The sequence below is a fragment of the Dromaius novaehollandiae genome, chromosome 9 (assembly GCF_036370855.1).
Source record: "Dromaius novaehollandiae isolate bDroNov1 chromosome 9, bDroNov1.hap1, whole genome shotgun sequence".
Classification (NCBI taxonomy): domain Eukaryota; kingdom Metazoa; phylum Chordata; class Aves; order Casuariiformes; family Dromaiidae; genus Dromaius; species Dromaius novaehollandiae.
The window spans coordinates 27,642,348-27,669,110 of NC_088106.1; the positions used below are offsets into that span (position 1 = coordinate 27,642,348).

General features: G+C 42.5%; 1 protein-coding gene and 2 long non-coding RNA genes across 4 annotated transcripts in view; 2 read left to right on the forward strand and 1 right to left on the reverse strand.

The window, feature by feature from the left end:
- Positions 1-6,765: 6,765 nt before the first annotated feature.
- LOC135329181 (uncharacterized) lies at positions 6,766-9,752 on the reverse strand. The gene is made up of 2 exons (XR_010390529.1): positions 9,110-9,752; positions 6,766-7,533 (listed from the first exon to the last, which is right to left on the reverse strand). It is a non-coding gene; the product is annotated as an uncharacterized LOC135329181 (long non-coding RNA).
- HS6ST1 (heparan sulfate 6-O-sulfotransferase 1) overlaps positions 9,670-26,763 on the forward strand; it is a 198,947-nt gene continuing 181,853 nt past the window's right edge. For both annotated transcript variants that reach the window (XR_010390528.1, XM_064516978.1), the window contains exon 1: positions 9,670-10,720. Coding sequence is in view for 1 of the 2 variants with exons in the window: in XM_064516978.1 (XP_064373048.1) it covers positions 10,203-10,720 (518 nt within the window). In the remaining variant the exon portion in view is untranslated. The remainder of the gene's footprint in view (positions 10,721-26,763) is intronic.
- Positions 15,303-16,141, forward strand: LOC135329182 (uncharacterized). Its single transcript, XR_010390530.1, has 2 exons — positions 15,303-15,779; positions 15,815-16,141. It is a non-coding gene; the product is annotated as an uncharacterized LOC135329182 (long non-coding RNA).

A 26,763-nucleotide genomic window follows, 5' to 3' on the forward strand; every position in this document is an offset into this window, starting at 1 on the left:
GGAAATTAAATTTGAAATACTCATTTTCCAAGAAAACAGTGTTTCATATTCTCATAAGTTACTATTCAGCCTTTTCTTTTTTCAACTAACAGTATTCCTATAACCCTTTTCCAAACAAGAAGAAAGCATTTCCTTTCACTACAAATTTATACTCCTTTAATTAAGGAAAGCAATATGAGAGTTAGGTTTTCTTCACAGAACACAGTCAATGCATATCAGCTGTGCCTGACAAAATGGCAGCGTCCCCCTTCTTCCTTGCTCACCAACTAGCAAGGGAGGCTATGCATACAGAGAGATTTTTATTGTTGCTATTAGGAGATGATAACAGCAACAGGTAAGAATGGCAACAAGTGACTTGTATTGCTTATATTACAGCAGTGTGCAAAAGTGAACATCTTTTACAAAACCTAGGGTGAGGTAGTCTGTTACAGAGATTTTCAGCCTCACCACAATGTAAGTAAAGAAATTGATAGGTGATGAACAAAGCTTCCACCAAGCCGGAGGAAAAAAGAAGAGATGTGAAAAGGCTAATTTTAAAAAAGCCCTAGTTGCATTAAAACTCAAATTGTTCAAACAATTGTACAACAAATTTATCAGAGGAAGAGATGGAGACTTGGTAAATTAACTGAAAGTTGCCCTCTATACATTTAGTGCCTTCCTTTTTCTGTGATGCATATTTTACAGGAAATAGGTTGCTCAGCTTCCTACAGCTGAGTGCTCTCGCTCTCTGTTTTTCTTTAAACCTGTGTAAGCTGGCAGGATTGCCTGGTCTTGCTTAGGTCCCATTTTAGCTCCTGTGACAGAGAAGTTTTGGAATTACTCTGGTTTCCATCCTAAGCATCGTCATCCAGTGGCTAAAATGGGGGACAGTGAAGAAGGTAGCACTTCCTCTTCTTGGGGAGGGATGTGTAATTCTGTTCTGTAGTTCTGCTTATGCACAGCTGCTGGCCATAACCCTTCTTTCTCCTGACAAAAGAGAATGAGGCAGGATATTTTTTATTGCAGCAAACATATTTTTACATGGAAATACCTAGCTGGATGAATCGTAATGACACAGGGATCAGATGAATGAAATTATTGGTCAGTGTCTAGGAGTCAAATACAGGACGGTATTCAGCACAAGTTTAGTGTAACTCTGTTTTCTTCTTTAACCAAATGCTATTTTATGCTTACCTGCTTTGTGAGACTCAGTGGAAGGGTAGATGGGCCTTCTATATGTTTCCGCTAAAATCAAGTAATAAATTTTTATGGTGTTTTCAAGTTTAATTATCTGTGCTATATATAGACTAGCAGGCTCAAATTTATTTTGCTTTTCCTTTCCTCATTTTTGTTATGAGTCTTTCATTCCAACCAACCGTAGTAAAAGTATTCATACATATTAAGCTTGCTTCTAGGGCTTTTTATTTATATAAAAAATGAAGAGGCAGAACTCTGTGCCACCACATATCACCAATGCCCAGCGTACAAATCAAAAAAAGATTAAGAGATTGATATAGTATGGATAATGCCTTAAGATGCTCAAGCTTGAAATACGTAAGCCCTCATTGCAGAGGCTGGGCCGGGTCTCTGGTTGGCCTCCCCGTGTGGCAGGCTTACCTGGGCATCCACTCCTCCCGCTCCTTCAACTCCCACTCACCAGTGTCAGGCACCAGCTGGGCCTGACCGCTGGTCTCACCCTCAGGAAGTTACTGCGTGGCAAGGTTTGAACAGGGATTGCAAGAGCACTTGGGACAGAGCAGACAGAAAAGCAAACTTGAATTTCAGCCTGGAAAAGCAGCCTCATGCTGCAGGTTTAATACGCTACCTTGGGTCCACTGTTTCATTCTGACCAAGATCTTGTTTGCCTTGTGGCATTGCAGCCTTTTCTCGCAATTTCCTTATTGCAGTGACCTAAAAATGTGGAACTCTCAAGGGCTCCTTTTAAGGTAGCTTTTCATTAACTTAATTATAAATTATGAGGATTTAATTTTGGCCTTGCAATCCTCTTGAAATTTCCTTTCCTCATGATCCTAATTCTCAAGTGTTGACTTAGTGTCCTTATAAAGAACAGTTTGATAAGATGCTGACAACGGCAACCGCCGTGGGGAAACCAAGCGGGGAAAACCCCGCAGCTCTGCCGTGTCAGCCGGTGCGCGGGGGTGCGAGCGCGCTGCCCTCGCCCGGGCCGCTCACGCCGCGCGCGGGCGGGGCTTGGGGCGGCGCTGCCATTGATCTCGTGTTTCTCAGACACGGCGCTCCCAATACACGGGGGCAGCTGGCACGCAAAGTTCTTTCCATTTCTTTTTCCGCTGAGCTAATTTTGTGGGGTTTGTTGCAAAATGGAGATTTTTATTTTTGGACTTTTTTGCACATTAAGGGATTTCTAGGCTAGTAGCTCTTTTTTGTTCAGAAAGTGTTCAAACTTTTGTTTCTCAAATCTATGCCTTTTCTGCTAAATTGCTTTTGCAGAAGAAACATAATTGAAAGAGCTGATCCTGTGGACACAAGGCAAAGGCTGGGATTATCCAAAGCCTGGCTTTGCTAGTCAGTTTCTTTTTTAAAAAAATCCATTAAGCAGTATATACTTCAAGTTGCTTGTACTTGTCAGGTGGTTAATTTCAGTCTATAAGCCCTCGAAGAGCTGAATTGTGCACGTTTCCCATTTAACTGCACATCTGTAAGCACAGGTTTGCCATATAGCCAGCTTATTGTATTGCTTTCAGCTTATTTGTTTCATTACATAGCTTCTTAATTTGGGCCTTAAAGGGAAAGTGACTAATTACTTTTGTGTAACTTTTGTATCTCTCAGTTCTCATGAACTTTAGCACCTCTACTTTGTCAGTTCACCATTAGTGTCACAATTTTGGCAAAGAAGGATGAATGCCTGTTCCAATTAGTTCTTTCCCTGGAGGATCATACAGAGGTCTGAAGTCAAAATCCTGTAGCATATTTGCTTTAGAATGCAGTTTCCAAATTGAGTTGTTCATTTTTTGATCAAGATGCAGGAACTGATGGTATAAAACATTAAGAAACAATGCATGTGTTCACAGGACATTTATATGTCATGTAAGTCCCAACAGCAAAGAGACAAGAATCTTCCTTGTGAATTGTAGCAAGAAGCATAGAAATAAAGCAGAACTGTAATTCCTATAATACTTAGATTAATATCTCTGCCACATAAAAATATGCATGCCAGCAAGCTTGGCTGTGACCCAATCTTAAGCTTCAGGTCACTGCAAAAAGTTGCTAAGCAGTTCATACAGAAATGGTTCCAGTGCCATTTTCTGACTGTCTAGACACCTGCTCTGTATGTAGACAGAGTCAACAGGCAGGAACTTCTCTGGCTGCTCTTACTTCTTTCCAAGATGAGACCACTGCCTTGGTGTTTCTAGATACATCTCACGCTAATGTCCCTACCAGAAACCAAGTGCTTGTGTCCCATTTGTCTTCGGAGTGGGTTTTGCAGAGCAAGGCAGAAATGGTCACGCTTGTTCCTTTCTAACAGGCATGTCACAATGGACAGCTGCTGCATGAGAGAGAGTCTGGGGAAAGTGAAAGCTCAGAGGGCCCAGTCTCCCCTTACTCTTATTTAATCCCCATGTACAAATGGGTAATAATGCTAATAATATGCCACCAACAAATAGGTCTGTCCTTTCCATCAAGCCCCAGACAGCATCATTTTGCAGCTGTTGCAATGTATGTAGAAAAAACAGGCTTGAATAAGGAGCAGCTGGCACCTTGTGCCTTCTCTGTGGGCCCACCAGCTCCTCTCTTAGATGGATTAATGCCTCAGAAACGATATATGCCTCAGCTGCAGTCCCAACTGCCTGCTTAAACTTCTACACATTCGTATATTTTGAGAGCTCATTTAAGGTCCTTCCAGCATTTCAAGGCTCTGACAGACATTTGGGTTTGCTGTCTGCAGTTATACAGCAGCATGTACATGCTGCTTTGATAGGTTGAACTTTTGCTCATGTCTGTCTACAAGAGATCTTGAAGCAGCAAGCTGCAAATGGAGGCTCATGGGGTAGATCTACTTTGACCATCCTTCCTTTGCAAGACAGAAGAAAGTCATTAGGCTCCTAGCACTGTGTTACCACTCATATGCTGGCCTCCTGCTAGGAGACAGATGTTTAGATCTACAGCATCCACATGGGAAGAGGGAGCGGGATGATATCACAACCACATGGTCTGTGAAGATGGTCCTAAAACCTCAGATTTGATCTCTGTAGCTGCTGAAGTTAGACCTTCCTGCTGTTAGGACTGCCTTTAGTGGCTTCACTTTTTTTTGATTTCTGCCAGGGTTTCTAAGGCTGTCTTTGCAAGCTTTCAAACAGTAGACCTTTCCAGTGGTCCTAGAAAAGTAGTGCAAGAATTTGAAATCAGAATGATTTGAAATCACAGAGCCTGGTCTGATAGATTTTGACATCATTCAGTATGTGCTTCCCAGATTGAAATGGAGCCGTGTTGTACTGGGGGAACAGTGATGACCCTGCTGGCTGTGAGAGCTCTGTGTTGTTGCAGTTAGATGGTGGCTTTAGTACTCAAGCCACTTTTTTACACTACTTTACACAACAGTGCTTCCAAACCGTTATAGGTTTACCACTAGGAGTACAATTATCACAGGAAAATCATAACATGAGCGCTGCCACTCTGTGCAAATGTATATGGCTGGGAGCTGCTACTGAAGCTGCTAACAGCAGTGGATGAGCAAAATAAGGTTAGAAATACCTGTTCTACACTTTTCTGTAGGTCTGAGTACTGCTATTACAGGCCAACTGCTAAATCATGTGCTTTGTGACTCCTCACCGTTCACTTCGTGTATGGAACACACGCATATCACTAAAGCAACTGAGAGCTACGCTTTTCCTAATACAACAGGAACAGGAAAAAAAAATCCGGATTGGAATAAACAGTGGTTTATTCCAAGCTAGTTAGAGGAACGAGGAGCTTACCCTTGGGAAACAAACTAAATACGCTATTCTTTCTTAATGGTAAGTACTAAAAATTTTTTAGGGTGCTTTTATTGAGGTATTTCTTAGGGTTTGTAAGTATTTAAAGAGGATTTTATACTACTTGAGTTAACTACATTATACTAGTTTACAGTAAACTAGTGTGACATCTGTGCTGAGAAGCCTTTAGACTTCCCCTGCCTAATGAATAATTTATTTATTAGGCTTTGAGATAAGCACTTCTTTGAGGTTTTGGTGGCAGAGGTGGTATGTGGTTTACACATTTCCTACTGCTGTTTTCTCATGGGTGGCTTTCTGTAATTAGTTGTACTCTCCTGATACATCTGAGTTTGTCCTCACTGCAGTATTAACTCAGATGTTGCCCCTCATCTGATATCCAAATGCACATACGCAAAACTCAAGCTCAGATATATGTTAGTAATTTACACCTGAGCTAGCACATCCATCCCGCCATACAGATCAAAGCCCGAGCGCTGCTTACTGTCACTGCTCGCTGCAGATGCAGGCTAAACTGTCTGAGTGCTTAGTCCCTCAGTGCCTGTGTTCTCCAGCGAGTAGAAGAGGGGCAGACCGCAGTGTTAGGTACCAGAGTGAGGCCCCCAGAAGTCCCAGCTGAACAAGGAGTACTGTACCTGGCTGTAAGCCAAAATGGCTTTGTAACAGGACTACTCCAAGCTAAGCCAGTGCCAATACTCTCAGCTTCTCTGCAAGGAAGGCATAGCCTCCATGGTGTATAAAGCAAAATACGTTGTTAGTGCTTAAACTACAGATTCAGGCATCCAGCAGACAGCAACAAGGAATGATAAAATACTTCTGAAATGCACTTGAAAAAAATTATGTTTGTTTATTGTTGTTATCTGTAAAAAGATCTCTAATCTTTGTTTCTCACTCTTAGCACTGTCTCACCATGAATAAATCATGATCAATGGCTTAGCTGTCTAGGTTTCCCTTGACTAGGAAAGTGAAGATCAAGTTTAGGCAACACAGCTAGCATGAGCCTGACCTCTACTTCTTTTGAAGTGTAAATGCAAAGTTAATGCCTTCACAAATATGGGCTAGAGTGAGGAAATGTGCAAAAACAATAGACCCTTCAAATGTGCCTAAAATGACTCCGTAATGTGAGTCCCACTGAAAATCAATGAAATTTGTATTCCTAGATCAATTTGATACCTCTGAAAATGCCAAACACAATCTTTGAATTTGCTTGCATTAGAACAAATTCTGCTCTGACATAAATCTAGAGCAGAAAGTCACTAGATATTTCAGTTTTATATTAATATAACTGGGCAAAATTTGAGCTGTTGCTAAAACTGCTCTTCCTGCTAATGTCAAGCACAGTATAAAGGAAAACTCATTTAAAAAGAAAACAGAACACAGAGTCCATATTTTGAAATCTAATGTCCTGGCACCTAAGGTGTGGTTTATTTTTCCAACCACTCCAAAGTGGAGTCCTAGCTTGCCTCAGTGCAGATTTAAATCCGCATGGCCCTCAATTACTAGATGTTAGGGTTCGTGCAGTCTTTGGTGTGATATGTAAAACTGATATCCTAGCTGCTTGTGTTGGTTAGCTATGTGCTGATATAAAATATTATGAATTCTGAGATATGGTATTACCTTCTGAGGTTACCTGCAAAGACTGCTGCAAAATATATTTTGCCAGCCTAGGATGCAAAGATCAGAGCAATTCACCAAAGTGTTGAAGTACTTCTTCAGCAGGCTAAAGGTGTCATTTGTTTGCATTTGCCTAGAAGAACACAGAGAGGAAATCTGAAGTGTGCCTCCCCTGTTCACAGGTTTAGTGTAGAGATAAAAATACATATGTTTGTTTTTATTTTCTTGAAAATGCTTTCATTCTCCATAAACATTTAGTTGTTAGATTGTAGATTGTCACTCTCACAGCTTCACAGGAAAGAGAGTTCTGGTTCTGGAGCTGGTCAGACCTACTGTGATGGCTCACAGATGACACATAGGAAAGCCTTGTGAGGTGTATCATGAGAGTGAAAGATTCAACATAGAAAGATGGGTAGTTGCTAAAGACATGGCCTAGGTGAACTCAGAGAATAAACAGGCAGAGGTTACAGTAACAATTTGTATTTTTTGTATTTCTCATCTTTTCCCACTGCTTTTACCAATGGAAGGAACCAGGGAAAGTGTTGATCTTGCCATTCTACCTCCACTCAGATCTTCTCAGACATAAGAAACATGCTGATCTAAACTTGCAGTGATGCAGCACTTGATGTTTAACTTCCCATGCAGCAAATAGCAAATATCTAGCATTGTCTTCAGTGGGATTTTTCTTGAGTATAAATAGGGATTAAATATTTGATTAAGTGATCGTGTTAGGTGAGTCATACCTGTAAGCACCTTTGAAATACCAGCATTTCAAAACAGCATATAAAATTAGCAGGAGAGCATTCCATGGCACTAAAAAAAAAAAAAAAAAAAAAAAAAAAGGTGTATTGATCCCAGAGCTTCTAGAGAAAATGTCTTGTACTTTCCTGGGTGGCTGTAGGTGAGAAGTGTGCAGTCATTCCCGACACTTCCAGTAGGTTAGCCGTTCCGCATTCCTGGGTGGAAGGTGCTGCAGTAAAGAAAACAGTAGCTTTTCAGCCATATACCTGTACTTTCCTTTTTGGTCTGTTTATCTTTCATAGGTCGTATTTTTATGTTCTGTCACAAACTGACAGGCAGTGTACTTACTACATACACAGATAAGTAATGAAATCCATTGGAATATCTCCATCTGTGTAACTAAATAAAAAGGCCAAACTATTATACATCTTTGTGTTAAAACAATTCATTAGCAATAAATAACTCATGTAACTGGAATTAACTTAATGGGTTATTTCTTCATAGTTCTATCATTTCTAAATGTTCTATCTTTTCCCAAAATCTAGTCTGCAAGTTTTTATACCGCAGTGTATAGTCCAAACATGTATATAAACCTCACATATATGCCTGTATTTCCCAAATCATAATATAAATTTCAAGCCTTTAAATTGAGTTTATGCTATGTTTCTGGATCTTGCTGAATTTTGTGTATAAGAATGACATCATTGTTTCTGGAGTTACTAGTCTACATGAAAAGAGGAAAATCAGAAGCAGACTTTTAAGAGGAAAATATCAAACAAAATAAATGGTTTGAACACAATATATGATGCTTTTGGGTGCTATAAAGATTTTATTGTTACTTGTTTGGGAAGAACTGCATAACTCACTTGGGTTCCACAACTTGTGAGTAATGCAGCCATCTCAAAATCTAGCAGATTTATCAGTCATAGTGTTCAAATGAAAATCTGGGATCTCATTTCCTCCTAAGCCCTTATAAATTGTTAAACACTGGGTCATCTATGTGTAGTTCCTTACACTTATTATAAAACACAACTTGGATTAAAAAGTGTAAGCTGATGGGAATTTTTTAGTGGGGGAAAGCACTAAAATGTAGCCATAACTTATATTTAAAAGAACATTGGAAACTTATGAAAGCTGTCACCAGTAGCAGTAATTACAGGAGATACAGCATTTGAGTTATAGATTTTTTGCTAGAAATCAGTGATTGTTCATATTAATTCTGCCTAGACAATAACTCTTTCATAGATTAAGTACCGACATGCCTGCCATCACGGTAAGCCTCGCTCTGTTCTTTGAAGCGGGGCCGCCTTTCATCCTCCATCTACAGGCAGCAGACATAATATGCGAAGTGATCTTCTGGCATTTTTTGTGGCATTGCACCCTGCCTGCCTCTTGGCTGCCAAAACATACTGACCCCAGAGGCTGCTCCCACTTTGTGCTAAGGTGACAGAGCACGTGCCTAGCTCTAAGCCCAGCTCTAAGCTTGCCCATTGGCCTCTGCTCGTCCTTTCGGTACGGTTCCTTGCAACAACGCCGTAGCCTGCTAACTACTGTCTTAAGAAGATAGTGCTGTAAGCAAGCTATGTACCTGGCAGCTTCTGTGTTTTCCAATACTTTATTTCATTTGAGTGACTACTGTATTGCTCGTGAACGCTCTCGGGCAGCACTGGCTTTTTGAATGGAAGGCTACCTGACAGGTTAGCAAAAAGCATTTTGCTGGTAAAGTTTTCTGTAAATAACACATCCTTTGATTTTGCCTTGGCACATGTCCACCTGTTATTACTATTTCAAATTACGTGGCTCACCATGTGCCCGTGTTCTTCCTGCCCACAGACATCGTAGCCCTCTGCGCGACATCAGGGTACTTTCCTGTGGTAGCGCCTTGCGACACTGCAAGCTCGCGGGGCTCCCGGCGGGAGCGGGAGCGGGAGCGGGAGCAGATACTCTTGGCAAGACCTGCCCTCATCTCCGTGCAAATTGTCTTGTTACTAATACTTTTCGTTTCGGAAAGGGAACAGAAAGGCAGGCCCTCGGGAGTGCCGAGGCTCGCCTTCTGCATTAACACTAAGGGGGCATTTAAAGACTGTCCGTAAAGGGCGACGCTACAGCCGCGGCGGCCCGAGCGCGGCCGCCCCGCGGGCGCTGGCGCAGGGACCATCGGTGAGCGGAGCCTGCCCGGCGGCGCGGGCAGCTGCGGGCCGCGGCGCGGCGCCGGGGCCAGGGCCGGGAAAGGCTGCGGGCGGAGCCTCCAACCTGAGAGCTGAGCGCAGTGCGGGCCCGCCGCGCCGCCGCCGCCTCCGCCGCCGCCGCTCGGTGTGTGCCCGCAGCCGGGCGGGCTGGGCTCGGCGCGGGGCGGCGCGGCGGGGCGCGGGCGGCGGCGGCGCTGTGCATGCCGGGCGCGGGGCGGCGCGGGCAGGAAGCGCTCGCTCCCGGCGGAGCCGAGCCCAGCCCAGCCCAGCCCAGCCCGTGCGCGGCCGACGGCGGGGGCGGGCACTGCCGTGCCGGTGCCGCTGGGGCTGGGGCACGGCGGAGTGCCGCGGCGGAGGCAGCGGCGGGATGGGGCTGGCTTCCTGAAGCGGGGGGAGGGCGGGAGGGGGCTGGTTTTGCATTTCGGTCCCTCTCCGCCCCCCTCCTGCCCCGCGCTCCCAAGTTAGCCGCTCTGCCGCGGCCCCTGCGGAGCGACTGGCTGCGGGCTGCCCCTGCCCCGCTCCCGGCGCTGCCCGCGGCGGGGCGGGCGGGGAGCCGAGGCGACCCGAGGAGCGGCCCGCCGCCCCCGGGAGTCTCTTCTCCGGGGGAGCAGCGGGGGGAGGCGGCTGGCACAGGCGCCGGGCTGCGCCGCCCGCCCCCCGGCACCGCCGCCGTCTGCCCAGCGCCGGCAGCCCCGGGAGATGGTGACACATGAAGCGTGCGGGAAGGACCATGGTTGAGAGGACCAGCAAGTTCTTGCTGATCGTGGCCGTCTCGGTGTGCTTCATGCTCATCCTGTACCAGTACGTGGGGCCGGGGCTGAGCCTGGGCTCTCCCAGCGGCCGCTCCTACTCGGAGGAGCTGGACCTCTTCCCCACGCCGGACCCGCACTACGTGAAGAAGTACTACTTCCCCGTGCGGGAGCTGGAGCGGGAGCTCGCCTTCGACATGAAGGGCGAGGACGTGATCGTCTTTCTGCACATCCAGAAGACGGGCGGCACCACCTTCGGCCGCCACCTGGTGCAAAACGTGCGGCTGGAGGTGCCCTGCGACTGCCGGCCCGGGCAGAAGAAGTGCACCTGCTACCGCCCCAACCGCCGGGAGACCTGGCTCTTCTCCCGCTTCTCCACGGGCTGGAGCTGCGGGCTGCACGCCGACTGGACCGAGCTCACCAACTGCGTGCCCGGGGTGCTGGACCGCCGCGAGAGCGCCGCCGCCAAGGCGCCCAGGTACGGCCCGCCGCGGCCCCGGCCGCTGCCCCGCGCCCGCCCCGCGCAGCCCGCAGCCCCCTCCGCGTGCGGGGCAGCGCGCTAGCTACCGCCTCGTGCCCCAGCCTGCCCGGAGCCTTCCCTCAGCCCGTTCACCTGCCCTCCCCGCCCGCCCTCCGGGCTGTGCCCTGCACCTTCCCTCCGCATTCCCAGGCAAATACAGCGCTCCTGCCCTCCCACACGTACCCGATATACTGCGCCCTCAGCCCCTGTTCTTCCTCTGCTCTAGCAGCCCTGTGTGCTGCACTTGATCTCCGTGGACCCCTCAACAAACCTCTGTGTTTGTGCCACTCGCTCTCTTTTCTAAACACTTGATCTCTGTCTCAGACCTCACTTGTCATCTTCTAGCACCCATCGCACCCTGCCTCACTCTCAAGCCTGCCCTGTAATCCCTTTCGTCCTAACTCGTGCACCCCTTTTCCTCCAGCTGAGATTGTGCTCCCGTGCTCCAGCAGAGATGCACACCAGAACACCGGTCCTTGCATCCACCCTCTTGTTTTGCCCCCTAGACTGCCTGATGTGTCTCTGCATATCACAGGAAACATCCCCTTAGCACCGTTTTGTACGTTTCTTGCTATTTACTTCGACGGGAGACCTGCTGTGCAATCTTTTATGGAAAGGAGCTACCCTGGACATATCCCCTGTGTCTCCCTCATCTGTGCAGCAGACATCAGGGAAAATCATCCTAAAGCCCTAGCAAGCACCCCTAAGTGCATCCCCATTAATACCCAGTGTATTCCTGCTCTCTTATCCTGTCGTACCGTGATCTCTTTCTAAATGATTAGCTTGAGAGGAATTTTCTGTTTGAAGTTCTCTGATAAAGACAGTGGCTTATATTAAAAACTGTCCAAAGATTCTGCTTCTTTTACTCAACATCCCTTTGTGTCTTTATTTCAGGAGATAAGTGCTTTTTAAAAATTGATTACTATTTTTTTTAACACCATACACACCTTCCTTAACATATCAGTGTTTTTATTGCAACTTTGTAACCTGTTTGCCTTAAAGTTTCATTCTTAAAGGTGTGCAAGATCTTATGCTAGTATTTGTTTATGCCATATGCTTTATTTATACACATACTGCTAATACCATACATGACCCCTTTAGTGAAAGGTAGCTTTAAAAAAAGTAGGTATTTTAGCATCGTAACTAGGTTTTTTCTCCGCATTTTTTTAAACCATTTCACCAGTTTTTTCACTAGAGCCGTGTGCTGTTGTCAGTGTTCTTTATTGTCTCTGTCATGACTGCTGCTGTTTTCAGCCCGTTTCAGTGTTAGTCATCCCAGTACTATACTGAGATTGCTGTCATGCTGCCCGACCCAGCAGCAGCAAACTGAAGCATATACCAAAGGGCTGAGTCCATTCAGGCTTTCCTGTGGTCTCTTACTTTATTGATTAGGTGTTTGAGAACACCTATAAGCAAAATACTCCAAGCTCATCTGATTGCTGTTGAGAGATTTTACTGAAGTGTGCTATAATGAAAAATGCGCAAAGTTCAAACCTGAAACAAAAAAAAACCAACAAAAAAATTACCCATTTTGTGAACTTTGGCACTTGGCTAGCAAACCATTAACTTTATATAAAGAGCTGTCTAGATTTATGAATCATCTCAGACCCTTGTATGTTTTTACTGGTAACACTGCACTAAAGCCTGCTCTTTATTCAGTATTTAGCTCTATTATCCTGTTTAGTAGCTTTTGGTTTTGGTATAGTTACCTGAGAATAGCATACTTAAGGTTGTGAAGTAGTAATTAAATTCCTTACTGTAACTCATAGGAAGTCAAGAACCGGATGCATATTGCCTCTTTTCAGTAACTTGTGAAAAAGATTTTCTTTGCCGTTTGTTTTTGGAGCCTAAGGAGCTATGCACTTAATTGTGGGTGTATAGGAAAAATAATTAACCCTGTCCCATTCCGTCATGTCTCTGCATATCCAGAAATAGTTCTGCTTAATGTAGTCTCTTTACTTCCTTAAATCTAAATTAGAACTTCATTTTCAGCAGTGTAAGAGCGAGGATGTGGAAGCTTTAGATAATCTAAGGTTTTTAGCCTTGATCTGCTAAATGAAAAGCATACTTGGCTGTTGGTTTATTGTATACTGGAGATGGTTTTGGTGCAATGAACAGCTGCTGGTTATTTTAATAATACCGTCCTAGGATACACCACTCTACTGGACTGTGGTACAGTTTAGTAGACACCTTCTCAAAAAAATTACTTATTTCAGGTCTAAGAAAACTGGGAAAAACAGACAGGAAATGCTTTATTTTAAAATAAAAAGTGGTAAATTTCCTTTGTCAGAAAAAGGATAGTCTTGAATTATGTCCGTTACACTAACAGCAATATGATTTTTATTTCTGTATTCTGAATGTTGTATCTCTCTCGTTGAAACAAGACTCACTTTTAGGTAAGGTGTGTGCTAGAAAGGCTACTGTATTAAGTGGAATTGAACTATGATATTTTCTTTTGCTATCCCAAAAGCAAATAAAAGCAGCAAACAACCGTTCTGGCAGGGTTCACTCAAATTCTCATATTATTTACTCTGACTTTTGGAGTATGGGCTTCAAATTCACCTTTAAATCTAATATACCAGCTTCTCTACATTTGCTATTTAATGCTAAGTTTAAACGTTTGTTCTTCCAACTATATGTTTATCCCTCAAAACAAAACAGCTAACTTGTGATTACAAATAAATCTGCCTTCTTGGGAGCGTTGGAAAGCATGAAGGTCATTCAGTAGTGCCCACATGTACAAATCATGAGCTTAAAGCTGTTAACTTTGTAAGGAATGCAGTTTTATCACTGCGTAGTGCCCTATTGCACTACATTCCATAACCTGTGCATGGTACATAAATTTACAATGCAATTTCTCTTTTTATTGTTCTGCTGCTCTGTGTGGGACTTAATGATTAGGAGTCCTAGACTGCCAAAGATTGCAAATTCTTTCATTTTTTTCCTTTCTTTCTTTTGTATCGATACAGCAAACACGCAGAAATGGGTGTGTTAGTTCTAATGGCTCAGCACACTTAAAATTTTATTGATATTTTTTTCCCTCCCATCCTTGTGCATCATTTTCCCTGTTTTATATTCAAAAGACTTCTGGACAAGCACTTCTTGAGGAAAATGTTATGTTTTATACACAGCCAGTAAAAGAAAGAGATTGATTTGTTTGGGGGCTGTAAAACTTGCGACTGCAAGGAACACTGAAACTGGCTGTGTTTATCAGTTAAGTCAGCTACTTGCAATTCTCGTCATGATTTTGGTAGAGGGCAAGTTTCAAGATTTGGGAGAATGGAGGCCTATTCATTCCTTGTACGGTTAGCCCTAAATAACTGTTGGAAAAGATTTTTTCTCTAAAAAGCAGATGGTAATACTAGGACGTCTACTTTGAGTCATCATGATGAGATTTCAGAAAGCAGAAGCTAAGCATTTTCTGTGAAGTGGTCCCTTAAATTTTTCTCAAGATGGGTGCCTAAAATTGCACGAGATGTAATCTGTTCAGTTGACTGGGGAGAAAAAATCTTCGGTGTCAGCTTAGTCCTTTAATTTGACTTCCAGAATTAGCAACGTCTGTGAAGTGATCCATTACTGACTTGTCCATCTCATCTGTTAAAGTACTGGTGAAAGCCCGTAGAGGTGTTAGAAGGGTTCTTGAGTTGGCCCCCAGCAGAAACGTGATTCAGTGCCCTGCTGGCTGCATCCTTCTGTGCACCCAGTGCAAGAGCAAAGCGAAGTGTTTTGAAGATGTCCTTGTAGGACACTTCGTGCGTGAATTCGACTCTAACGTAATGTCCCATAGGAACAATAGAACAAATAAATTAAGCTGAGGGAATTCTGTGCACTTCCTTTCCCACCTCTTCTCAAAAAAAAAAATAAAAAGAAAAGGCTTTGTTGCTATCCTACTGGTTTCTTCTGCCTCGTATGAAAACAAGAGCATCTAAGCTGGCGGTTTTCCTCAAGACACAGTATTCACATGGAAATGATTTATGAAGCATACAGCTTTTTTAAAAATACATTTGGTGTGAGCTGCTTGCTGCTGCGGAGAGCCTGTATATTTCGTACAATGTTGGAAGGGAGTTGCTAGTTCTGTTCCCTCAACTCACACGCGTGCTCCACTTTCCATTAAGCCCTGTTTCAAGCACCATGTAGATCGCCTTTTTTTTTTCTTTCTTTCTTTTTTTATGAGACTCCTCAAGAGGCTAGCTTAGTCTTGGCTTTGTGTATGTGTTTCTGTGCAAGTCTGTCATAGAAGTTTGCTTGCTGAGCTTTTCATCTGTGTTTCACAGTGAAAAAACATGACAAAAGTATTTCTTCACAATTTTAAAAGTATGTGCATACTTGCAATTTCACCATTCTTTCTCAAGATTTTGGATGCTTTAGAAATGAGAAAATTATAATCTAAGTACTTTTTTCATAAGAGGTCTATGGTGGGTTAATAAAACCTGTGATTAAACCGATCAGTCTGACTCTGTTTTGGAGTCTCTCTGATAAGCTATTTACAGCTTTCCCCCCCCCATCTCCCCCTCCCCCCCCCCCCAAAAGAAACAATTAACAGGGCTCAGCAGTTCGTTTGTTTGATTTTTCTACAGTGCGAACTTTCACAGCTTCCAACCACGTATCTCTCCCTTTGCTGAGGTCTGTTCTTGATGAGGTTTTTACTATATCTGTGCTAAGGAGCTGCAGAGACACATTGTCAAGAGACCAACTGTTTGAGAATGAAAGGCTTTACCAAGTCATTTTTATAATATTAGAACTTTTTAGACAGTCAGGCTTATCGTTCTGTGTGGAGCTATATGTGCTGGGGGTTGTGAAATACCTGTCTGCAGAGAGCAAGGGGCGTCTTTCTCCACTCAGCAGCTTGGCTCAGATTAGCTTCTCTTGAAGACTGGTGGGAAGTATCAGTGTAAAGGTATTTTCAGTGGCCTGGTTCTTTTCTCAAGTCCTTAGCACGCGGAGCATTTTAAAGCCAGTTGGCCTGATATGAAGCCCTGTATGTATTACACTCAGACATGCTTGCCCATAAAGGCAGGTTGGTCTTCCAGAGCCTAACAACTCTAAAGGCAGGTTGGTCTTCCAGAGCCTAACAACTCTGAAGGGTTGAATAGTTTTGTGGTGAAAGTCTTTAAATTTGACGTCATAACTAAAAGTAGCTGAAAGTTGGAACTCTTCACATTGCTGCCCTAAGATATTTTATTCACCTTGAGCTTACAGCTTCTGACTAATGTATTGTATCAGGCTTGGTTATTCTTTGTATTTTGTTTCTTTGTCTGCAAAGCAGAAAGGATGTGGCCCTAGATATGTCCATGCTTGAATGTATACTTTTATAAGTAAAAACTGTATGCATTTGGCTGTATTTCATTATTCTTTAAATAAAAGTTGTGCCATAACTTAGTAATTTTGTTTTTCTGCTTACAAATTTGCAAATACTCTTTACCCAGACCTCAGATTTTGCCCTTTTACCCTTATTCTTTCTCAATCAGCAAGGAAAAATCTATGCTATTCTGAGTAAAAAGGTTTGATAACCACCTTTTTCTTAACAACAGTTCAGAAATAATTACTTTAAAAGAGCTAGCTTGAATCCTGTTAATATCTGAACGGGTTGCTGTATTGTAACACTTTGAAATATATCCTCAGTGTAGGATAGTCTTTTAGGAATGGCCTACTGTAAATGCACAGCTGATATATTTTACCATGTCCTTTGCACTGCAAGTGCATGCAATGTTTTTGAGGTTAATTAGTTTACGGTCTGCAACATTTTGTGTGAAGCATCTTGTCCGGGGTGATGCTATGTCCTGTTTTCAAGGCCCTGCTGAACAATCCTGTTCTTTGAGTTTGGAATGCCAAATATAGGGCACAGTCTTTATCACTTGTTGAGCAATTTCAGCATGTATGCATCTCTTTCAAACTAACATGATCTTCATCGATGCCACCTGGAGATCTTTCTGTCACCTCTTGAAAAAAATCTGTGATTTGAGAAAGTTGGAGCTCATTAGTGCTATAAGGGGCTTTAGTTGGAAAAATAACACATAATCTGCAAGTATATGTTTGACGCTTGATAGAATAGCTACAGACGTACCTGATGTGTTTGGGGGTGTGTGTTGAGGCCTCTTCCTTATAGGCGATTTGTGAGGGTCTTTAGTTGGATATTAGCATGTGAACTGGAAGAGGTCATAATACCTCTTAAGCAAGCATTGCTGGAGGAGATAATGTTATAATTTGGAGATTATTACAATACTGCTTCCCCTCTGGGCCATCTGTTTCTTCCAGGACAGAGGAAGAGATTAGCCTCCTTTTGTGGCCTCTTCCTCTGCTGGTTTGCAGGGTACACTCCTAGTGGGTTTGTTCAGGAGTCAGTAGAGGCTTTTGGCTACCTACTGTAGAAACCAGAGAAGTGTAACCTGGGACAATTCAGGATTTGTGGGCGCAGTTTTTTAAGAGAACTTTTCTGTGAGTTTCTTTCAGAGGCGAAATTGATGCTATGCCTTATCTGAGTCATATTTGTATGCAGCGCGCTTCCTGTGCTCAGAGTCCTAGATGACTGCTTGCCAGCGTGTTCCTAACCCAAATGTTAGTCATAACAGCAGCAGAGAGAGCCAGCACGAGAATCGTGACAGAGCTTAGTCAAAGGCGGCGTGATTGTGGCTGTTGTATTCTAGTTGTTTCAATCTGGAAGCAAAGCTCGACTGTACAGATGGAAAACACCTGATTGAAATTCAGTTAAGAATATCTGGCTTATTGAATGTATCAGATACATTCTGAGTCTCTCTCTAGTGTACATCCTACTGTCTTTTACAGACTGGATTCTGTACGTCTCAAAAAGTGGGAGAGCATCACGGATAGTTGCCTTCAATCAGTCATAGAACAAAGGTCATTATTTTGTGTCTTTCTTTGTTTATTGTACAAAGTCTCCATTTTAAAATTAGAGTTATTTGGCAGTAAATAACACTTTTTCAGTGAACATTTGTGCACGTGCTTACCTCAGAAAGCCAAAGTGGCATAGTCTTAAATCCATAAAGTTTATCTCTGTTTATGCTTGTATTTCCAAGAAATATTAGGGCAGATAAATTTTCCATCATTGACTGATATTTTGCTTTGTCAGGCAAAGATATAGCCTGGTCTTTAATTTCTAATAATCACAGTTTTGACAGAAGCTGAGTCAAGATTCTTTGATGGAGTCTTGCTTGATGCGAATGGGGGGAAGGATACTTACACATCAGTAGCAAGTATCTTCCTGAACAAAGGTGTTGGTGATAGTATGTTTGAAGGCCGTATGAAGCATTGGAGGAACACAGAGATGAGGCAGCCCATAACAAATTCTCTTGTTTCTGAAGTCATGGTTGACCTTAAAAAAAGAATCCGACCTTAAAAAAAGAATCCACTTTTTCCAATGGGATTAAAGTAAGGTTTGAGAAGAATTTCTCACAAGCATAGATCCAAGGTAACGTAGTCTCTGTAATTGCTACTTGATGTATTTTTCTTCACCCTTCTGCTATTGCCATGACAGAGTACTCTACTGAAAATCCAGTCTGAGAATTCACCTGAAGAGTGAGTTTTGGGGGGACTATTGCCATATAGACAGTAAGAGCCTTAAACACCTCTGTACAGCAGCATGCCAAGTTTCAGACTTGAAGATGCTTCAGACAGTCTTTTCTGTTACTACCAAAGGAGGAGCTATTTACCAGTGCATGTTCCTTGGAGTCTGAGGTATCTCATAACCAGAGAAAGTGTTTTCAGGAGAGGTCCATGTTGAGAGAAGGTATCAAACGATAAGCACATCCTTGATGGTGCTTAGTTGTTTTTACTTGTATTAAATGGCATGCGTACATTCTTAATCTTGTGCTTCACCTCTGAAGTATGAGATACTACACTGAGTGCTGCTTCATCCCTACAAACTGCTAAGTAGAGCTAAGAATATGAAATTCTCTAGCACTTTTCTGTTCCTATGTCTCATCCAGAAAGGGTTAAGAAACTCTTGTTGTCCACTCTGTAACCTGAATTTCTTAGCAGTGCTAATTATATAGTGCTTTCACCTGTATATCCCAAAACCTCTTACAAGGTGTGTAGTAAATAGCACCTGGTACTATGTTCATTCACAGCCTAAAACAGCTCTGAAGTGGCCTGTCTTAAAGCCAGCAATGGCCATAAATCTCAGGCTTCTATTTTTATGTACAGTCCTTTCCTGCCCAGTGACTTTGTCTCTTTCAGAAGCAACTGGTTTCTTAGCACAAGTTATTATTACTTTGCTTTGTACTTCCCTCTCTTCTACCGTGTTAATGGTAAATTCTGCATAATAGCTCACCTATGTTTTATAGAGGAAATATTTCACAATTTCCTGCCAATTTAAACAAGAAAACAGTGATTTGCAATTAACTTTTTATGGTCTGACTCTGTATTTTGCTGCATAACTAATCTCCAGCCTATTAAGTAGAGATTCTGTGATTACACCTCACTGCAGATTGAAACATTAGCATTCCTTTCACTGAGCACTTGTGTGAAGGGGTAGCTTTCTGAGCTCCCTGAGCCTTTTTTGCATCAGTTTTTAAAATTTACCAAGTTTTCTGTTTTGTTAATGTTTGTCTTGAAGTATTAACAGGACCAGGTAGCATTGCTTAGACTTTAAAAATGTCTGGTGGCTTTTTGTTGTCTAATTTCAGATCTGTGGAAAGAGGCCTGCTTTCTGGAGAAGCGCTGATGAGGTAGAAGTGCTACCTTCTAAAAATTCCTCTTATATATTGGAGTTATTCTGAAGTTTAGGCTTAGTTCTTGTGTTCTTATACATACACGTGTATGAGATTCCTAATTACAGGGAAAATCTTCAGGGATTTTTGAGAGAAATTTTTGTGAAGAACATGCATGATTCATTCTTATTTTTATCTTTAACATATTTAAAACTGGTCCTTGTTTTTTTTATTTTTTCCTCTTGGTCTCTTAGAAAAATAAAACATCCAAACAAATACTGTAAAAATAGAACTGACTTTTTTGTTTGTTTGTTTAAACTAACAGCTCTTGCTGCCTGATCCTCTTGCTCTCAGTAAAGATTTCAGTTAGGGTACCTGTGACCTATATCAAAGTGTTGGAGAAAAAAATCAATGCCTCACAGCTAAGACAAACAGCAGTAGCATGCTGACTCATCAGTTGCCTGACAGCTTTTGTTTTCCCAGTGGAGATTCGGAAAGAACTGGGAGCACAAGAATCACAAGCTATAATCATAATCAGTCAACCATCCCGCCTGTTAACGTGTGTTAAATCATAAAAGACAGGATTACCTTCTGCTGTTCTTTACTCCTTTCTTTTTCTTCTCTTTTTCTTGCCACCTGTACCTCTTTTAACTAGGTCTCTTGAAAGAGGAGAGACAGATGTGACTTGCGTAGTTCTGCAAGCAGCAAAACTGAACAGATTTATCCTGTCTGCTGTGTCAAGTACGGTAGGGGCCATTTATATGAAAACCCACGCTAAGGAAAATACCTCATCCATTGTATATTGTACTGGAGAGCCAGTACACGTGCATGGGAGCCCTTTCAGATCAGGAAGTGCCTTAGCATCTTTTCTAGGGGGCCAAAATGGGAACTTGGAAATCGTTCCAGTTCCAAGTATCTGAGTCAAGTTTCCATCACTGATCATACTGCTGTGGTTGGTGTTATTGAGTTATTTGCAACTCATTTGAAATAAATCATCTCAAGTCTTTTCTGCTCTGAAGATTTCCTCTGATTTTTTTGACCACATCCCCATATACGTTTAAAAATGAGAGCATTTTTTTAGTGTATATATAGCCTGACTCCAGTAAAGCCTTAGACCTTCTGCCCAAAGAATTCACCTCTAATTTCACCGTTATACAAGTGAGGTCCTGTATTTTTAACAACTATATTGCGTGACATGTATCAGGACTCCTACTGTTGCCACCAATAGCTTTGATTTTTGAAGGTAATATTAACCAAAAATCTCTAATGACTCAGTCGTGCCCTTCTTTATTCAAGCTATTACTTGGGCGCAGCATTTAATCCTGCTCTTTCTCTTGCTCTTTGCAGACAGGCTTTGTCTAAACAGTGTGCTATTTCTTCAGGATGTCTGGTCAGCCTTTACTTTCTATTCACTGAACTAACCCTTTCCTCCAGGCTGGCTTTTTCTTGCATCATGATTACTTCTGTACCTTCTTCCTGAGCTCAATAAATGAAAACTTCATCTTTTCACTTTAGAGATATTCTACTACTTCCTTAACCCTTCTCACTCTTATAAATTACTGGACGTAGGACTTAAACTGTGAATCAGCCAGCAATCCCTACTTCCATTGCTATTTAAATTTTCAGTCAAGTTCAGTCACACTTTCTAACATGCTCAGCCTGCTTAACAAGGGAGGAGTGTCCTGTGTTGAAATGAGTTCTCTGGTTGTTGTTCATGACTGAGGGAGTTCATAAACCTGTGCTGTTATGCACATGATGAATGCTAATAACAATGGAAAAGGTTATTGCAGGCATTTTGCCTTGACAGCCTCAGAAACATTTGGTGCTGAGGCGGGAGTTGAAATGTTGGAGTCCTCTTCTGTCCCATTCTTAGTGACTTGAAGGCTGTGTCGTCTTTGCCAAGGTGCCCATGACTTGACTTTTTATCCTGTACGGTGTGTGAGCCGTGCACAAAGTAGTCCTCTATGCCCAGAAAGCCCTACGTTGGGCTCCCAGCCATCTAATCACCTTTTGGGTGCTTCTAAAGCAATCACTTAATAGAGAAATGAAATTGGCTTTATTTTCTTAGAAAGGGAAGGAGTATCTAATAGCAAGTGTTACTCTTTGAATTCTTTACACTTTTGCAAGACAGTCATGTGTCTTGTTAAGTTAGGATAAGTCAGATTAGGAGGAAATCACTTACCCAAAAATATGCTTTTATACCAAGGTTTCTCCCCACAATTCTGTGTGGTCAGCTTCTTCCAGCTCTCTTAGTCATGATGTGAATTTAGTCCATCTTCCTTTCAAATACAATCTAGGTGTTTCTAAAGCTGACTAGACTAGCAGCCCGAGGCCTAACAGGGCAGGAGGTAACTACAAAATAGTCCCATGTTTTCCTACAGTTAATTCACAGCCTGCTTCTGATGGAGGGAATGGTCTTACTCCAGCATGGTGAGCCCCACTGTTACATGAAAAGGAAACCCATGCCTCTGTTTCCAGATGCTCTTTGTGTCTAGGGATTTTATTTGGGCCACAGTTTTGTTAATGTGAACTCAGGTTCTGATCATATGTCATGAGGACTGAGGTGGCTCCTACAATAAAGGGACTACGAGGAAGCTGTTTAACGTCAAAAGAAGTTGTATGTCTGGTTACGAAAGGAGAATCTGAGATTGGGGAGAGAAAAGGAATGAACTGATCAGTCCATAACTGAGAATAAGGAAAAAATGAGGAAACCACTCAAGCCTTATATTGACCAGGATTTTCAGATGTGTCGGTCTGTATGTTAGTTAACAATAAAGATTTTTGTTAAACAACAATGAAGTCTTTTGATCTTAACGAAGACATGATTTGAATCCCTTGCCTGTGTAGGGGAAGGCTGTGCTCTACCAAATTTTGCCTTGAGAGTTCTGTAGAACTTGACACTGAAACTGTGTGCAATTATTTAAAGGAATAGTACGGGACTGCAATATGCAAGTAAAATTCTTGAAAACTCTAGTGTGGATAAATCCAGGATAGTGTATATTCCTCAGGGTGCGTGAGACAACTAGCTTAGTACACGTTAAAGACATTTGTGCTTGATTTCTAAAACACATTTAGATTTTTCGCTAGCAACTGCTGAGAATGTATTTTTAAAATATGATTTAGGCAACTCCTTGGAAGACGCATTTGGCAAGTTCTGTGCTAGCTTTTTCTTAATGTATTAGCTACCTTAAGACAATTGAAAAGGTCCTGAATTTGCCTTCAGGTAGTCTGAAGGTGTTCAATGCTGTGGCATTCTGCATATAGGTCCTGTGATGTAGCAGTGCATTAAAAGTAGATCTCTCTCTTTGAAAACCTAATTTAAGCTCAAGGGAGGTCTCTAAAATTAGGATTTAGTGCTTTGGTGTGGATTAGCTATCTTGTGGATGACTGAGGCATAGAAGTCTTACGTAGTCCTTTTTATGTTTTCTCAGTTCAAGAAACAGGTTACTGTGTGATAAAGTAGTGAGGTGGCAAATGAGTGGGTCAGTGTGGCCAAACATGATGTTGCAATGAAGGAAAGGAATTGTATATCCTTGCTGCCTGGAGGTTCCTGGTTTTGAATGTCCTGGAATATCTTGACTGCTAAAGCAGGAGCTGGATCTGTATTGCTTTTATGTGCCTGTCAGTTAGATGTTTGTCAGGTCTTCTGAGAGGTTCCTTTTTTCATGAATATCAGTGGACTCTCCTTTGGACTAAACTTGTGCCAGGTTTTCTAATCTAGATTCCACCTGCCTCTTTGCACCCAGTACCTATAACAGCAGTTGCTATGGAAAAATATTTGTGTAGTTGCCTCAAGTGTTACAACCATGCAGTTTGTAACCGTAGCTGTCGCCAGGAGAGAGACACTTGCTTTATCTGAACCTTTGAAATTGGATACTCTAATAAGCTTTGTTTACTCCAGTAGGATTTTACCTTTTGGAAGCCAGTAGGAAGTTGTCCATCCCATTTCCATCCCAGCAGAAGGCCCAGCCAGGGGCATGTAAGTTGTTTTATTACAAAAGCTGGATCGTTTCCCGTGTTACTACGTACTTCAGGGAAGCTAGCAGAAATTGTTCTTAGCCTGACTGTCTGTCCTCGCTTGCTCAGACAGGTTTTTATGTTTGTTTGACAATGCTGAGAATGGGTTGTGCACACTATCACACTATTCACCCAGCCGGCTTTTAAGCCTTTATATTTCTAAAACTGTAAGGTGATACATGAGTGTGGGGGGGGGGGGGGGAGGAGGTTGGGTTTTGTAGCTGCTCAGCACAGGTTTTATGTTCCTTCCAAACTGTTGAAATCTCACGTGCAGGGGCTGCCCCTCTTGTGAAACCCCGGGGAACCGTGCATTGTTCCCCCCACACCAGTCACCAAAGCCTTTAAGCTTCTCCTGTGTGACTGGCCCAAGACAGCAGTGTGCAAAGGATGCAACACCAGCAGCAAACTCTTTTGGTGCATTAAAAAAAAAAAAAGAAAAGAAACATTCTTGCAATACCTGAATATCAGTATTGCATTTGTGAATAGCTGATGCACCATTTCTAAGGGGCAGCCGAGAACTTTGGTACATAGTTTTCACATCTAATGAAAGGGCTACTTGCAGCCTGACCTTAAGTATTTTAACAACACTTGTTTTTGATTGCATTATCTGTTGGATATATTGCGTTGGAGCTTTTTGAAATGCAGTACCTGCACAAAAGTGCAGAAGAAATGTTTATGTCTCATTAATTTCTCAGTCTTGAAGCCACAGGTGACAAAGCTGTTGCCTAAAAAAGGCCTGTAAGGGCTGCTGTTCTTAAAGAGCGTATAGGTGGGATGTGTATGTGCACATACTCTGTTTCTTCAAAGTCCTCGACAGTGTAACTGCTAATCCTTATGCCATGTTGAGGTGGGATATGATGTGTTCTTTTCATAAATGCAGAAACAGAGGCAAAGGTTAAACAGCTTGCCATGGTGTGTGCCAGGATGCCAGAGCCTCAAATCTAGGATTACAGTGTATGCGTATTGAGTGCCCAGGCGTGTGCTACACTGATAGGTACTAGCTCACCGCAGAGGAAAGGAGAATTGTACTGTATGGTCTTTCCTGTCTCAGGTTCTGCCAAAGGAGTGAAACTGGATTGAGCCGTGTAACAAGGTGATTGTGAAAAGATTTCCTGTCACTCAGTCAGACACTATAAATAAAGATCTTCTAAATCAGTGTTCTAAATACCCTGAAACAAATACAGAAATAATCTTGCTGCAAACTGTCCCCTGCATGACTGCTTCCATTTGGAAGTAACTTCCCCCTGCGTTTCCATTGCAAGGCCTTCTCCAGGAGGGCATTTTCTTCTTTGTGCTCTAGCTAGTGTTGGAGGGAGGAGCTGACACTTGAGGTGCAGTTGGACTATAATGAAAATATAAATCACAAAAGAAAGGGTGCAGCTGTAATTTATAAAACTTGCTGAATGATCAATAGTATCTCCATTATACTGCGTGGATAGTGGTTGGCTGTGATAAAGCACTGGCTGTCAGTGTAACACCCAGCTGGAAATCTTGCAGAAATTGAAGGATGAATTCCTTAAACATTTGGGAGATATGTGATGTTTGGTCTGCCAGATTCTTCAAGCAGGATGAATCCACCCCTTTCCTAACTAGGATATTTCCTGACTTCTGAAGCTATTTGGGGATTGTCATGAAAAGGCTGTTTTCTGGATAGAAGCCTGGCCTGCCCCAAATCTGGGAATAACGGCTCATGAGAACCAAAAGAACCGTTATATTTGTCAACTGCAAGACTGTGGGTAAGAGAGATTTAGAGGATTCTTGTCTAGTGCAGAAAGAATCAGAGAACAGATTTTTCATATGGAAGTCATAGAATTACTTACATACCCAAGAACATGCATGCGTTTTCTGTTTTCTTTTCATGAGAGTGTGTGTGTGTATGTGTGCGTGCGTGTGTTGGGATATTTGCAGAAACTTAAACCAAGCCAAGTTAAAATAGATGCATTAAACTGAAGCAGGTTGTTATAGCTGTGTAAACCATGACATCCTGGATTATTTTGAAAGTAAAGTTGTACAATCTGCCCAAAAATCCTGGTACAAAACAGACCCAGAGCTAGCAAATTCCAAAGGTACCAGCTATTAAGTTCTTGGATACTTCAGGATTTACTGTATAGTGTATACCGCTCTAATATCCCTTTCTCCGAAAGAAAAGAAAACCTCTCTTTCACATAAAGTGGTCTCTGTGGGGTCAGTGAGGAGAGAATAGGAGGGGAAATGACTGGGCGTTAACAGCTTCCCTCAGGATAAAGGACAAACAGTCCTCCCTTTAAACAAAGCCAGTTACGGGCTGCGAGGAGGAACTCTGAATCTTAGTGGATTTTTGCAATAAAGAATACAGGCTTCATGCTCCAGAATATAATTAAGCAAGTGTTTATGGGGGTGAGGGAACTCAGAGTAGGAGCTGGTTAGGCCAATTCATTCTGGTTACTGGCCCTTCTTCCCCCTTCCTATTTATAACTCATTTAAATGTGACTAATGGCTAAAGCTAGAACTACATTACATGTCATATAATCTTTTTTTTTTCCACCTTGCTTGATGATGCAAGTTGAAACAAAGGCCTAGTTGTTTAGGCTCCCTTTAAACTCTATAAAAGTTCACATGCTTCCAGGCCATGCTTTTAAATCACACCTCCAAGCCTGTGTGGGAAAGTTACAGGCAAGTTTTGAAAAATTCCTTCTTCATTCTCTTCAGCGCACAGCTGATGACATTGCAGGAAAGGGAGGAGGAGTATATACATGAGAACAGTATTTGTAAGTGCTGTACTTGGTTAGAGGGATGGAGATGGGACCAGTGCCTTGGGGACCTGTAAGGAGATATATGGAGCTTTTTGCCCTTAGGTCACTAGATCGATTCAGAACATGTTTAAAGTGTTGAAAGCTCTTATCCATCTGGTGGGTCATTTCAAAGCTGTTCTTAGGTGACAGATGTCTTCTCTACAAATGCAACTATCAACGTGGCACTAAATAGACCCCTCTTGCTTTTTCGGTTTTAGTCAAGCATCTAAGGTTGAATTAGATGGAGGAGCTGAGCTATGTGAATGGCAGAGTGGTTCATGATGTTGTAAGGCTGCCTCTGAGGACTTCTGATCTGATTACCTAGCCTCTCATGTCGTGCCAGACTTCTCTTATCTCTGTAAATAAAATAGTGATGGTAGGGGGACGCAGGTACCAAGTATGTTGCTGCTGTTGGAACGTGTCTAGAGCAGTGTGAAAACTGCAATTCTGACTTCCATTCATCTCCTTCCAATTCCAGTACGAGGAATGACCAAAAATGTTCCAATCAACTTGCTCAGCTTCGAAAAGTTGTGTCAAAGACATGCAG